General features: G+C 48.2%; 1 protein-coding gene across 3 annotated transcripts in view; it reads right to left on the reverse strand.

The window, feature by feature from the left end:
• Window positions 1–15,410, reverse strand: part of PIGG (phosphatidylinositol glycan anchor biosynthesis class G (EMM blood group)) — a 41,246-nt gene that overhangs the window by 19,670 nt on the left and 6,166 nt on the right. For all 3 annotated transcript variants that reach the window (XR_011073975.1, XM_068543633.1, XM_068543632.1), the window contains exons 3-6: window positions 12,584–12,793; window positions 10,761–10,949; window positions 9,699–9,840; window positions 2,983–3,195 (exon numbers count right to left, since the gene is read on the reverse strand). Coding sequence is in view for 2 of the 3 variants with exons in the window: in XM_068543633.1 (XP_068399734.1) it covers window positions 2,983–3,195; window positions 9,699–9,840; window positions 10,761–10,949; window positions 12,584–12,793 (754 nt within the window). In the remaining variant the exon portion in view is untranslated. The remainder of the gene's footprint in view (window positions 1–2,982; window positions 3,196–9,698; window positions 9,841–10,760; window positions 10,950–12,583; window positions 12,794–15,410) is intronic.

A 15,410-nucleotide genomic window follows, 5' to 3' on the forward strand; every position in this document is an offset into this window, starting at 1 on the left:
CAAGGTAGTCTGGGCCATGCCTTTCAGGGGCCTTGGCCCAGCCCACCAGCAGTGCACCCACCCCGCCTTCCCTGATCATAGCGTGGCATCCTCACTGCACAACCCCTGAGCGTGGGCCCCGATGCCTGCAGCCCCACCATTGCTGCTGGAGCCAGCTGACCTGTACCAAGTGCTGGTGGCAGGCACGACCCTAAGCCCCTCACTCAGGTCCTCTCCCCGTGACCTATGGGACCTGAAAGGTTAAATGCCCATTTCAGAGAGGAGGCAACTCAGACACCAGCTCATGGGCGGGCAGGTGAGAGCTGGGGTCTAAGTCTGGATCCAAGCTGGTACTCGTACTTGCTACACTCCACCACCCCAAAGTCAAAGACATGGGGGGCACCTGTGTCTGCACCCCACCGCCTAGAGTCCCAGAGACATGGGGGGCACCTGTGCATGCGTCCAAACAAAAATGGGCTGAACACTGACTACATGCTAGATGCATCAGGATAGGTCCTGCCAATGCGGGTCCGTGATCCAGCAGGGTTGTCACGCGTGCGTGAAACTACAAATAGTGAAAAATACTATGGAGGGAAAGTAGACAGAATAGTGAGAGACCCCTGGTTAACGGAAAGGGAACTGACTTAAGAATGGGGTTGAGCGTGGCGGACAAGGGAGGTCTGACAGTGAAGCTAAAATGTAAAGGACGCCCAGGAACTAACCAGTAGAACAGGTAGAACAGCATCCAATGAGCAGGAATAGCACACGCAAAGGTCCAAAGGTGATAACAGCCCCCACTACGACCAAAAAATGGTCAGACGAGCGAGTTGCATCAGACTGGGGTGGATATCATGGCAGGCCTTGACATCTATTTCCCTGTCAGACATGTACCCAGCTTTGCTTCAGGAAACACTGTCACTGATGGTGCAGACGACGGGCATCCTGGATGGGGGTGTGAGGCCCTGGGGGTGCTTTCTCGTTCCGGGGACTGGCCTCTGTTCATTTCACAGGCTCATTACGGCCACAGCCACTGCAGCGCTCAATCCTCCCTACCCTGCTATCCCTGAAAGAAGCAAACGACCCCACCGTGTTTTGGGTTTCGTTTTTATTAGTTGTCGGTATAGGAGAAAGGACACACGCTACCAACAACAACAGATTTGCAAAAGCTACCAAACTCATAAGTTATTTGCCTCTGGTCTGCACTGAAACGTGCTCGGTGGTTGGGCCTCACCTTTGACAGAGTTGCTGCCCGGGCTGTCTCACGATCTAAGAGCTGGTGCTCCCCATGCCCTCCTGCCATTCAGGACACCTGGTTCCCAACCACTCCCTGCTGGCAGGGTGTGTCCTCCACAACCAACTCAAGGTCAGTTTACATGTCACCACAAAATCACAGGCATTCACTCCACTGGGCAGTACCCCACCACTTCAAGTAGGAAAACCTGCCAACATCCCATCAAATGTTGCCTCAAACTGGGAGGTGACCTCCTCTGCATTTCCCAACAAGCCCCAGCCCCAGCATCAAACATTAGCCTTGACGTCCCTGGATGGGTCAGAGCAAACTGATTGAAAGTATGGTCCTGGGGAGCTGTCCTACCAAGATATAAACACCCTCCAGTTTCTCGCAGCTTAAAACTAAGGACACACCCCGCTTGGGCCCCATCCACCTCAGATGCCAGCCCGTTGCCCTGTCCCTGGTCCTCACCTGCACCCACGCCAGCCAGGCTGTCTCCATGTGAACCGCTCTGTCAGCAAAGTTGCTGAGACCTCACCTGCCATATGAGCGGACAGTTCTCAGTTCCTCGTTTTATTTTTGGCCACGCCGCATGGCTTGCGGGATCTTAGCTCCCGGACCAGGGATCGAACCCGCGCCCCTCGCAGTGGAGGTGTGGAGTCTTAACCACTGGACCACCAGGGAAGACCCCTCAATTCCTCATTTTATCTTACCTTGAACCCCATTCAACACATCTGCTCACTCTCTCCTTCTTGAAATTCTTTCTTTACTTGGCTTCGTGGACACCGATCCCGCCCCGGCCCCCCAGCATACACACAAGCACCTGCCTTGCAAGCCCGCTCTTCCCACAGCCTTCCCCACCTCAGTGATGGTCACTGCATCCTTTCACTGTTCAGCTGCAAACCCCAAGTTGTTCCTTATGTCGCTGGATTGCTTCACCTCACATCCAGTGCATCAGCCAATCCTGCTTGCACTACCTTCAAAACAGATCCAGAACCAACCATTTGTCCCGGATCCCACTGCCTGGGCCCTCGCTCCCTCCCCTTGCACTGAAGTAGCACACCAGCCTCCTGGCTCTGCGGCAGCACAACACAGAGCCCTCCACACGGGCGCCTCTGAAAATGCAAGTGGAAGGTTTCAGCTCTGCACAACACCCTGCAGGAGCTCCCCATTTACTCAGAATGGAAGTGAGAACCCCTTCAATGTCCAAAAGGCCCTCGCCCCTCAGACCTCATCTCCTTCTGCCTTCCGCCAGTTCCAGCCATTCGGGCCCCCGGTCACTCCTCGACTGTGCAGGCACATCCCCACCACAAGACTCTGCGTCTGCCACAAGGCTCCCTCCCAGGCCAACCTGCCCCAGTGGCCCTCGCCCACCTGCATCCCCACCCTTCCCCGGTTGAGCCTTTTCCTAAGGCGCCCATCACTATCTGACATCTGCTGTTGCTCTTCTCTCTCTCCCGCTCTGGATGATGAGCTCCACGAGGGCAGAGCTCTCCTCCTGCTGTGTCTCCAGTGCTTTCAACAGCCCCTGGCCAAACAGGAGCTTAGTGAAAAAAATTCAGCACTTGCTGAATAAATAAATTTATGAAAGATTTTGACTTACATGGTTGCATCTGTGGGTGTTGCTAATGGTGACAGTCAGGGTTCTAATAAAAAGGAACACACAGTCAAAGACTGCTGTAGTGCACACCACGGGAACGTCAGGAAGACATCAGGCGCAATGGAAACACACACGCAGCATGACAGATGTTAGCAGCTACTAACTGGCTTACCTTTTCTATACGATGGAACATTCTCCTGCAACAACTTGCTAAGCTGTACTGTATTCAAATGTAAAAATCTCAGTTGTTCCCTCATTGGTTTTCCTTCTACAACCGGGAATATGAGACGGCCGACGCTGCCCCTTGGAATCGGCAGACCAAGCCCTATTGATAGCGTTGCAGCCAAATCAGTCTGTTGGATATACTTTGGATGTCTGACGTCACCTAGAAGAAAGAGAACAGTTTAAGTGACAGGCTCTAGGACACGTGTGATGGTAGCACTCTTGAATTTGACCTTCTACAAGTAATGCAAGTCAAACCACGCATCTCTTCAAACCGTCCTGTGTAGATTCAGACAGAAACCACCTCGTTGTTTTTCACGTCAGTAAAAACACTGAACACTCATTCTTTGCGGAGCCTGGTGCCTCCCTAAAAAGCAGCACACAATACACGGGAGAGGCACTAACGCAGGAAACTCAACACCGCGCGAGTTTCAGAGCATGGGGTGGATGCCGAGAGATGCTCACTTTGGTGAGGTCAGCGGGCACCCTGCTGAACGAGGGTGAGGGTGGATCTCTGGCGGCCCTGCCCCGCCGCAGTCAGGCAGTCCACGCAGCCCCGCAGGGAAGCTGACGCAGACTTCTCCACGCATCCTGAGCAGCAGCAGGTGCCTCTACCGGGGAGAGCAGAACAAGGCTGGGTCCAGCTGGGCCAAGTTCCATAACCAACTCTGAGAAGCGAGACACCGCCTTCCGACAAGTCCAAGGCCCAGCAGTGGCTGGCCAGCCTCCAAATTCCTGCCAGGAGAACGGGTGTGACGTCAGGACACTGGGCTCAGGCCCCTGCTGTGCCACCATCCAGTGGGAGGCTTTGGACAAGAAACTCAGAATTTTGTCATCTGTAAAGAGAGCATCTGGCCCACAGACCTCAGAAGCTACAATGCAGGTCTCGGGGGCTGAGGGGTCACCAGGAGGGTCTACCCGGGAGAGGCAGTGCTGGTGCAAGTCTCTTAGATACTCTGGTGTGAGCTTATAAAGGTTTTACTATGATTGTGGCAATTTATGGTTGTATACAATTGTTCCTTTTAATTTGATGAAATGTGTTAATCTTTTCTTGACCCACCGTTTACTGATGGCTTCTGGGCTCACTTAGAAGAACATTTCCACCCAACATTATTATCTGTTTTCTTCTAGAATTTTCTTACATTAGGTGCTTTGATCTGAAACAAAACAAAACCCAAAACAAAAACCCCACCTTAAAGTGCTTTTGCTCTGATATTAGTGATGGTGCTGGTCTTGTGCTGAGACTACTGAGGGTCTCACAGGATACTCTGTCAGATCCGAGGGTACTGACAACCAGGATTCTAAGCTCGGGAGGGAGACGGTACAGGTGAAAGATCTCAGGAGGTAACTTTACAGCAGTGAAGTGAAGTGCAAGTTATCAATACGAACTCAAGATCAATTTTATTTTAAAAAGATTTCCTCACTTTGTCCAGAAATGAGTAAGCCAGTATGCAAGAGCACTGCTAGCTGTGAGACGGTGGTCCTCAAAGACCCCTTTCCACTGAAAGGAACCAGGGCATCTTGGAAAGCAGCTGATTCCAGGTCCAGGGAAGGGCTTGTGCACAAGCGGCTGGGACACCTTCTCAGACTAGACAGCAACAGAGCCCTCAGAGATACTAAGGCCTCTGGGACCATAAGGTCAGAAGGACTCAGGAGGTCATCTGAAGATGCTCCCAGTTCCCAAAGATGGGACAAACTGAATAGTAAATAATATTAAATAGTATCTATAGTGAATTGAAACAAATAAAATAAGCTTAAATCCATGAGTTCAAAATGTCCCCAAAATAAAAATAAAAACTAATTGGTCATAGTTGAAGCATGCTAGTGAACTCATAATGAACTAATTCACTGATTTGAAACTGGGAATTAATTGGGAAGAATAAGCCACCATTTACCTCCTCTCTCTTATATAAATGGTAATGCTGGGTAACCAGAAAGTAGATGGGGGAAGATTCTCTTTACTGAATTATTTTGGCTAATTAATGGGAAAAAAAAGAAAAAGGACTTACAGAATTAAAACATCACTATTTGTAACCTCTAGCGAATTAGTGGCCCTAGGTGGTCATCAGTGGCTACTGACATCACCACATAGCAGACAAGTCGGACACTCTGTGCTTCCTGCTAGCAAGAGTCTGGTCCAAACCAACCAAACCAACAGGATCTGAATCTGCTCATGACTCCAGGTCAGGTGGGATTTACCTGATGAGCAAAGGACATGTTAGCAGACAATGCAGAGAGAGACTCCACAGGACAACTAACCAGGTTCTTCAACAGATAATCACAATAAAAGAGGATGGGGGTGGAGACCTATAAATTAAAAGAGACTTAGAGACATATCAACAAGAACTGACGTTACTTTAAAAAGAACGTGGGGAATTCAAGCCTAAGGATGCTCTTGAAAACTATGAAGGTTTTGGAGGTAAGCGACTAAGAGGAAGCTGGCAGCTTCATGAGAGCAACAGGCTAGACTGCAGGCCAGCTGGAAGTTTACCAGAGAGGGTCAGGGAGAAAAGACAGCTAAGAAGGGCTCCCCTGGCATCAGAACAAACTCAAAGACTGGCCTCGAAATGACTTCTGCAAAGTGGCCCCAATAGGATGAGACCAGACTGCAGAGCACATTGATTATAAGTTGTCAAAAATGAGACAGCAATCAGCCTGCAATGAGGGGAGCCAACAGCTGGGTGGGTGTGGCAGCAAGAGAGGCAACAGCTTAGAGCCGCCACAGAAAGTGACCGTCACAGAGCTCTGCTGGCTCCCAGGGCACGGTGCCCTCACAGAAACGATAGCAGACTTTACACGCGGGGGGGTCAAGGCTTCCCTGGAGCAGTCCAGTCAAGGTACTCAACAAATCAACACGCAAACAATGACAACAGGCCCTTGGAGGGGAGGGGAGCAGTAGTTAGAGTTATTGCAATATAGTATTTAGTGTTCAGTTTTCATCAAAAACTCAAAGCAATTATGCCAAGAAACAGGAAAGTACGATTCAAAGAGAAAACAAAGCAGGCAACAGAACCTTCCTGGGAAGGGCCCAGATGTCAGAGTTAATAGACAAAGTCTTCCAAGCAGTCATCGTAAATTTGTTCAAAGAACTAAGGGAAACTATGCATAAAGAAGTAAAGGAAGGTATGATGACAGTGTGCCATCCAATAGAGATTATCAATAAAGGGACAGGAATTATAAAAAAGAACCAGATGGAAACTCCGAAGTTGAGAAATATAATAACTAAAATGAAATATTCACTGTAAAGGCTCAACAGGAGATTTCCAACTGGCAGAAGAATCAGCAAATTTATAGACAGACTGATAAAAATTATGCAACCTGAGAAAGAGACAAAAAATCTTCCAAATTTGATGGGAAACATCAAATCAACACATCCAAGAAGCTTGATGAACTCCAAGTTGGACAAACACAAACTAACAGACATAATAAAAATGTTGAAAGACAAAGAGGGAAAGAAGGGAACCTAATTAGATTAATGGTTGATTTCTCATCAGAAACCACAGAGGCCAGAAGGCAGTAGGACAGCATATGCAAAGAGCTGAAAGAAAAAGACCAGTCAACCAAGAATCCTACATCCAGCAAAACTACCTTTCAAAAAATCAAGGTGAAATGAAGACATCCGCAGACTAAAAAAGCAAAAAAGACAATTCATTGCTAGCAAACCTGCCTTACAAGAAATACTAAAGGAAGTTCTTCAGGCTGAAAGCTAGTGACTCCAGATGGTAATCTGGATCCAGTTTAAAAAAAAAAAAAAAAAAAAAAAAAAAGCAAAGAGTATCAGTAATTATACAGTTATAAAAGACAGCATAAATACATATTTTTTTCTCTTAAATTTCAAAGCAATTATATAGAACCATATATACGTATATATAAAACCATATATGTATGTGTGTATATATATATATATATATACGTATATTGTCAGCCTACAACATATAGAAATGGAATGTATCTGACAACAACAGCACAGGTAAAGAGAAGTGAAGCTGTATTTGAGAAAGAAAACAGCACCATAAGAAAATACATGTCCACACAGAAACTTGTTCATAAATGTTATCAACAACATCGTTCATAATAGCCAAAAAGTAGAAACAACCCAAATATCCATCAACTGATGGAAGGATGGAAAAACAAATGTGGTACATCTGTACAATGGAATATTATTCAGCAATAGAAAGGAATGAAGTCCTGACACCTGCTACAATGTGGATGAACCTTGAAAACATTACCCTAGTGAAAGAAGTTGGTCACACAGACCATTTATTACATGGTCCATTTATTAAAAGACCATTTATACACTACATTTATTATATGGAATGTCCAGAAGAGGCAAATCTGTAGAGACAGGTAGATTAGTGATTGCCAGTGGCTGGGGGTGGGTGTGTTACTGGGTTGGGGGAAGTGGGGGTGACCACTAAAGAGGTGATATGTCCCAAAATTGACACTGACGATGGCTAACCAAGTCTGAATGAACTAAAACGCTCAAAAAATAAGCATGATGAGAAGACAATATAACTATTCTTAAAGCAAACAAACAAGTAAACAAAATAAGAAAGAGCTCAGACTCACTGCTGGCACTGAGGTCAGCCATGTGAGCAGCCCACGCAGGCAGTTCCTATGCACAGCCGCCCTGGCCCTTCCTATCTGAAGATGTGTCAGGCCTCCCAGGGAGGAGATCCGTAAATACCCATCTGAGCAATGAAACATCAGCACTTTAGTTAAAAATAACCCTAACATTCCTATAATAAAAGCACGCCAGCTTAGCTGTCTCTTTTCCCCCCCCGACTACAAGCTCCCTGTCTGTAGTGCCGGCACAGTGCCTAGCCTACCGTGGGTGCTCAGTACCCCTCTGCTGAATGGGTGGACAGATGGATGGAGAGGGTGTTTCTGGCCTGGGGCTCTCACTGAGGTAGAGGGGCCCCACGGGACCCTGCTTTGGGTGTGCAGAGCGGGAAAGCTGGGTGTACGGAGGCCAGTGCTCTGAGGGGCACCGTGTGCACTCACTGGAAGGCAGGCTCCAGCTGGGCACCCAGGAAAGGCTCAGGCTACAAGAGCCAAAAACTTATACCTTAGGAGGTCAGACATCCAAGAGGAGGCAGGGCTGTAAAAAGACAAAAGGAACCAGGTGGAGCTTCTTCCCCAACCAATCCCCACTCAAGTGGAAGATTCATTCACTCCATAAATATTTTCAGCAAACATCAAATGCCAGGCAATGTTGAGGCCCAAGGCATATAGTGATGAATAAAACAGACTCTGCTCTGCCCAAGTGCAGCTCGCAGCAGGAGAGAGATGACACAAACCACACGATTCAGGCTGTGATTACAAACCACGCGACGGATGATGGTAGAATACACGAGCACTGCGACACGACCGGAAGGAAGGTACTTTAGTTTTTTGGTTGAGACCAAGGACGAGCGTACGAGCGGGCTGAGGGGCTGAGGAGCACGGGGTCGGGGCACGTGAGGAAGAGTTATCACCTGGAGGACCTGCGGGAGAGGCCAGGATTCAGTGAGTAACGGGGAATGTGGCTCAAGACAAAGCCGTGAGGTAGGCGAGAAGTCTCACGTAGGATTTTTACTGTGTCCAAGGTTCAGCTACTGAAAGGTGGTACGTATGGAAGCTGGGAGCCCGGACGGTCTGGCTCATGCAGGGAGAGGGCAGATCAAGGTGGACGCCCAGGTTTCCAACTTGAAGAGCCGCGTGAATGGCGCCATCTGTTGACGGGGAAATAGGGAGGGCAGATTGCAGGTGAAGTCACATTTGCTCTATCTGTGGAAGATCCAAGTGGAGGCATCAGCAGGCAGTCGAGGAGACAGTGTGGAGGTTGGAAAAGAGACAGCTGGAGGGATAAATCTGACAGGTGTGAGCCTATTCATGGCACTTAAAACCATGGGAGTGGATGAGATCATCTCAGGAGTGAACGCAGAACGAAACAGAGGCAGTCCGGAAAGAAGGCCAGGGCAAGGACGCTAAGCCAGCAAAGGAGACTGGAGGGCACAGGGAGAGGCAGAGGGAAGCCAGACACGGGGGGGTCCCGGGACTCGGAGTCAGCACTGCCGAACGGTGCTCAAGGGCCACCTGAGAGAAGCCAGAGTGTCCAGTGTGGAAAGAGCTGGCGAGCTGGCTGCCTGCGTGTGACGAGGTGAGGGGGCAGAGGCCGTGCACAGGTCTGTGCTGGCCGAGGGCCCCGGCGGGTCTGGGCTGGAGAGCTGCGGTGTGTCTGAGCGCTGAACGTGGGCCCTCAGACGGTCCTACTCAGCCCTACTCCTGTGGTTCTCGTTGACCGCTGCTGCTCAAGATATAGTCTCAAATAACGGATACTGTTTCTTAACTTTAAATTTTTATGTTTCTCTCAATTCATACATGCACTTCAGATGTCTCTAAGCCACTGGCACTTTTTATTAACAGTTCCAGATATCGAGGCAGTGACATTCATAGCACACAATTCCCAAAAAGAACATTTGTATTTTAAGAATCGGCAAGAAATGTAAACTCCAAATCCTGACTGGCCCTTGTCCCATTATTTTTCATTCTCACATTGTTCTGGGTTTTTCAACTTACACAGCTTCCAAAAGTGGTTAAATGGTTTTTAAAATTAAAATCAAACTACAGAAAGCAAAGAAATAAAGTACAGTTTTAAAGTGTGAAACATTCCCAAATTCTCACCAGGTTTCCTTTCAAATGCAGAGCTGATTAAGATCAGAGCGGTGTTTACTTCCTCCACAGAAGAGGCCCCGTGACCTCCAGCTTCAGACATGCCATGATCACCACAAAGAACCAGCAGATTGGGTAACAGAGTCTCTCTCTCCTATAAGGCAAAGGAAATACATTTCAGCTGAATCCAGACTGGGGAGAAGAAGATCATGTGTTCTCAGATTTCAGCTTTACTTTGTAAATAGTAGCTCTTCCTAAATTTTTTTTTTTTTTTTAACTTATGAGCTTATAGTCAGATCAAAGGGTCAACGTCGAGTAATGTCATAAATAAAACAAACGGAATCATATGGAGGTCACAGAGCACAGGAGGGTTGTGTTAGGCCTCTCAGGGCAGAGAACCAGGGTTTGGTTTCTGTCTTTGCCATTTCCAAGCTATGGGAGCCTGGGCACATTGCTCTTCATGCCCTAGTCTCCTTATCTGTCAAACAGAGCTGCCTGCCCCTGGCCCCTAGAGCTCCGGCCAGTGGCTTTTGCTGCCCCTGCATGTACCTGACAGGCTCTGACTTGCCCTTGCTGCTTTTTCACCTGGAATACACCTTCACAGACGGCGCATCGGCACTCCTGCCCTTCAAGTCTCGGCTCACATCTCCCACGTCCTTAAGGAAGACTGCTCTGACCATGCAGTTTAAAATTACAGCCTTTCTCTCAGATGTTGTGCCCTCCTCCTGCCCTACGTTCTGCTATGGCACCAATCACTGTCTAGAATACTTATGTCCTCATTGATTATGCTTCCTGTTCTTCCCTCCTGGCTAGAGATTAAGCTCCACAAATGCCCAGACAGGAACAGTGACAGAGAAGGCCTCCAGGAAACATGAGCTGGATGAACAGGTAGAGATATTAAGAGCCGCTATTCTGCAGGGCTGCTGGGTACGGTGCCCAGCACACGGCACGTGCTCTGTAGGTGAAGGCTGCTTGAGCGATGGTAGGTATGAAGCTCACACAAGGTCACCCCAGTTCACTTTAGAAGCTACGTTTCTTCTAGGAAACATTGGCACCTTGACATTCTAGGCCCACCTCTGAGAGCAGTGAGGTGTGGATCTTCATCAGGACGCTGTCCATCTCACTGAGCTTGCGCCCGATCAGCGGGCTGCTGGGCCCAGAAACGTGGCCGATGTGGTCCAGCCCAAGGTAGTGGAGGATTAACACATCCCAATCCCGCCTTTTTAATACTTTATCCAAATGTCTTGTAACATTATCATCCACCTTTAAAGGGAAAAAGAGTACATATGAATAGCCTCCCTAATTTCCCTGGTGTTCACTCTTCACGGAAAAGTGATATGGTCATTTTAAAATCTACGGGCTTGGGGTTTCCCTGGTGGCGCAGTGGTTGAGAGTCTGCCTGCCAATGCAGGGGACACGGGTTCGAGCCCTGGTCTGGGAAGATCCCACATGCCGCGGAGCAACTGGGCCCGTGAGCCACAACTACTGAGCCTGCGCGTCTGGAGCTCGTGCTCCGCGACAAGAGAGGCCGCGACAGTGAGAGGCCCGCGCACCGCGATGAAGAGTGGCCCCCGCTTGCCACAACTAGAGGAAGCCATCGCACAGAAACGAAGACCCAACACAGCCATAAAAATAAAATAAATAAATAATAATTAAAGAAGTCTTGCAAAAAAAAAAAAAAAAATCTACGGGCTTATTTTAGGTACTAGGACTCGTGGGAGTTCGAAAAGACCAAAACCGAAACCAAAACCAAAACACCAAACAAACCAACCCCCAAAATAAAAACTGTCTTAAAAAATGTTTGCATTAGATTAAGCTTTCACTAATATTGTTTTTATGTCTCTAAGTTATGGATAGAACATATTATAACTTAAACGAACAAAGGCTGTTCTCACAAAACAGTTCTTCAGGATCACTACTGGAGCTTAAACTAAAGCTGACCAGATAACCAAGTTAAATGGGTGCCAGGTTGTTATGAGGCAAGTGAGGGCTAAGGGCAGTTAGCTAAGACAGGACAGCGCCCAGAGTTCAAGAAACCAGCAGGGTGAAGCTGGGGGCGTCTGCCTGTGTCCTACGAGAAGGCTGTTTGGGGAAGAAAGAGGCACACACTCAGCGGTTCCCAGCCACACAGCCCCTGACAGAGCCACTAGCCAGGTCAGCCCTGACCCCTCCCTCCCACTGGAGAATCTACTACAAAGACAAGTGCTTCTGAGCCGGCACACACAGGGTGGGCAGCGACTGCTGTGTCTACACGGTCAGCTTTGGAAAAGGGTGTCGGCGTAAACAGGACGGCAGGCGCTCCCCCGGGCCAAGCAAATGGGTTCATCCAATGCCAGCTCAGACGCACGGTGCCTTTGCCCTGCGGGCCTCCCTCTGCCCCGGGGCCAACATGGGGGGCGTAACCTCCTTGTCGGAGGCTGCACATGCAGCACAGGGTCTACGCTCTCCGCACCAGGTAGGCTCGCCCAGCTCACGTCTGCCCTCATGCTGCCGCCCTCGCAGGAGAACAGCAGCAAGGCAGGATCCCAGGCAGACCGTGGGGACCTCAGGCTCTGCCTCGCAGACTCCGCCACCACATTCTGTCCACTTGTGAAGGCCCCACTCACCTGTCAAAACTCCGGCTGAGCGGCTCCTCCTGGGAAGCCCTTCCCGACCCCCGTACCCATCGACGGGTGCTCACCTGGTCTGGGCTTTGGGCTCAGAGAACTATGCTCACACCTGCGTTAGGGTTTATGGTCCTGGCTTGTAGCTGATTATGGGAAGGAACAATTTTTTTCAATATCTCCATACTATTCTCAGTATATTGATAAAAGCCACATACAAAACAACGTTGCCTCTCACTAAGTTAGAGGGTACCAGGCTCTGTCTCATAGGATATATTTTTCTTAAAAACTGACCTCTGTATAATCTGATACAAAAAAAGAGGTTGTTCCATCATATTCCAGAAAATGCTTTGGGAATAACTTCACCCATGTTTCATCTCCATAAAAGATGATTCTTTTCCCCGCTGCTTTTGCTCGTGTGATCACGCTGTCTTCCAGCAGCGTGGGAGAATTGAGGTTCCTGACGACATCGATGAAGCCGGGGAGGCTCCCCGTCATCAATGCCTGCAGAAGGAAGCATTCAGGAGTCAGACCACAGAATCCAAGTACAGCGTGGGAACGGGTGCCGAAGATGACTGTAACGAATGAAAGAGGCAAGCATAAAGCTAAAGCGACACCAGTACTGAAGGCTGGGTCAGTATTAGGACAAAGGGGGAAAAGCTACACAGATTCTTGGCAAAACCGGCAGACTCAATAAGTGAAGAACTGACCATATTTCAGCCGATGAGAGGACAAAGGAGGAGGCCATGGGGTAGCTAGACGGCTGTGGTCAAAAAAGCAGTGAGGGATAGTAAGAAATGAAACAAATGGCAAAGGGTGGTATGCACTCTGTATACCCAAACCCACTGTCAGGTCCTCATCTAAGCTTCAGATCTGCTTCATGTGACAAGCAAACTCCACACACTGACCCTGAAACCCAGCAATTCTACTGTCCACCCCCGAGAGAAAGAACAGCCTCTCACACAGCCAGGGAGGAAAGCGGTCTCTAAACAGGAACTCTGAGGAATCCTCACAGTAAACTCGCCCAGGGGTGCTGGTGGGGCCACCTCCCCGCCCCACTCAGCGCCATAACTTCTTGGAGGAACAGGTGGCTGTGGCATGTCTTCACACCTTTCTGCTACAGAATTAAGTCAACCACCTCCCTCATTTTAGCGGAATCTAAATGGGTCGTGGGTCTCCATGATCTGGAGTTAGCTGACAACCTACAACACTGGCATCCAGGGACCTGTGCAATGAAAAGAAAGAGGAATCTGGACAATGCTAACAAGTATAATAATTTTGCCAAGACGTCTTTAACAGCAAAGTAACGCAAAAATGAATTAATCTTGGACTTAGAGGATGAGGAGCTTGGCAAATCCTCTCCCTGAAGAGCAACGACAAAACTGGATAAAACTGTCAAAAACAACCCCTTCAAGACTTTGAAAACTCAACGAAGGTATACACAAATTGAAATGTTCTTATTCAAAACACTTTCGAATTTCGGTAAGAACTGTGAGTACCTATGGTGTTTTAACATGGGCTGCTCCCCTCCCGCACACCCAGTTCTGTGACGTGGTAGCCATGAGGACCAGGAGGGGCCTGCCCAATTTGGCACTCCATGGAGAAGCCCCACGCCAGGGACAAGGTGAAAACAGGGAAGGCCAACATCACAGCTACCTGAGGCTTCAATGCTGGTTGCAGTAAGACACAGGAAAAAGCCTGGAAAGGGGGTCTGGGGAATGGGACAGCTGCGGTAGGCTTCTGTGAGCTCCCACATGTTCCTGGAATCTGGAAGGCTGTGTGCACACACAGGGTGAGTGTACACTCAGGAGAGAACAGAGAGGGCCTAGTTGCCTGGTCCTTCCAGCTGAACACAAGGCCCTGCTCAAACAAAGTGAGAGTCAGGGAAGGCTCATAAACTGCCTGAAGATGAGCTGACGGCTGGAGCCACACACAAAGACCCCCTGTAGAGAGTGGAGGCCACACCACAATGTGTTTAAGCACAACCTGTGACCAGTCATTGGCTCACCACTCAGCCACGCTGACCTGGCTGCCCCTCAGGAAGAGTGGCTTAAAAAAAACCCCAGGCATTAAAAAAAACACAAGCAGAGACATCAGTGAGTGTACATTTCAGGACCTGAAGAGAGACAGACTCTCTAGAAGTAGCCCCAGCAAGTCAGCAAAACAGCGACAGCCACCAGCACTCCCGGCTGGGGGTCAGGACCGAGCCGAGGTGGGAGCTGCATGGATGTACATACTCGGTCAATCTCATCAAACTGTAGTTTACAGTATTGTATGAAACAAAATTCTACCTCAATGAAGTTAGTTTTTTAAATGTGAGCCTTTCACCCCAAAATTCTACTTCCTAAAGGTAACCAGTTACTTTGGGTGAGTATCCTTTCATCCGTTTATGTACAATCAGAAATATATAAAGTACGTAATTTTTTTTTTTTTTTACCAAAATGGTAACAAACTATATAGATAATTCTGCAACTTGCTTTTTTCGCTTAATACCATGAACCCCTTTCCACAGAAAACATACAGGTATTTCACCTTCTTTTTTAAAAACAGCTACAAAGTACTCCAGTGTTTGGATATACAATATATTTATCCAAGACGAATTTAATGACAATTGCTTTATTTTTATTTTTGAAAGCAGAAAAGAGAATTTATTTTATGGATACTGAGTACCCACGAGCAGAAAGTCCAGTCAGGTTTGAGGAGAGATTTAACTTTTGGAAAGCTAACAGGAACTAAGGCTAGCGGTTCTTTCAGTCACTCAAAGGACACAGTCTCGCATGTGTCCCTTTTTTTTCTCTGTGTCTGTTTGTTCTTTTCTTTTTGTCACTCTTCCTTTTTTTTTTTTTTTTACATCTTTATTGGAGTATAATTGCTTTACAATGTTGTGTTAGTTTCTGCTGTATAACAAAGTGAATCAGCTCTATGCATACGTATCTCCCCATATCCCCTCCCCCTTGCGTCTCCCTCCCACCCTCTTTAATCCCACCCCTGTAGATGGTTGCAAAGCACTGAGCTGATCTCCCTGTGCTATGTGGCTGCTTCCCACTAGCTATCTATTTTACATTTTGTAGTGTATATATGTCAATGCTACTGTCCACTTCATCCCAGCTTACCCTTCCCC

This window comes from Eschrichtius robustus, chromosome 4, assembly GCF_028021215.1.
Source record: "Eschrichtius robustus isolate mEscRob2 chromosome 4, mEscRob2.pri, whole genome shotgun sequence".
In the NCBI taxonomy this organism is placed as follows: Eukaryota; Metazoa; Chordata; class Mammalia; order Artiodactyla; family Eschrichtiidae; genus Eschrichtius; species Eschrichtius robustus.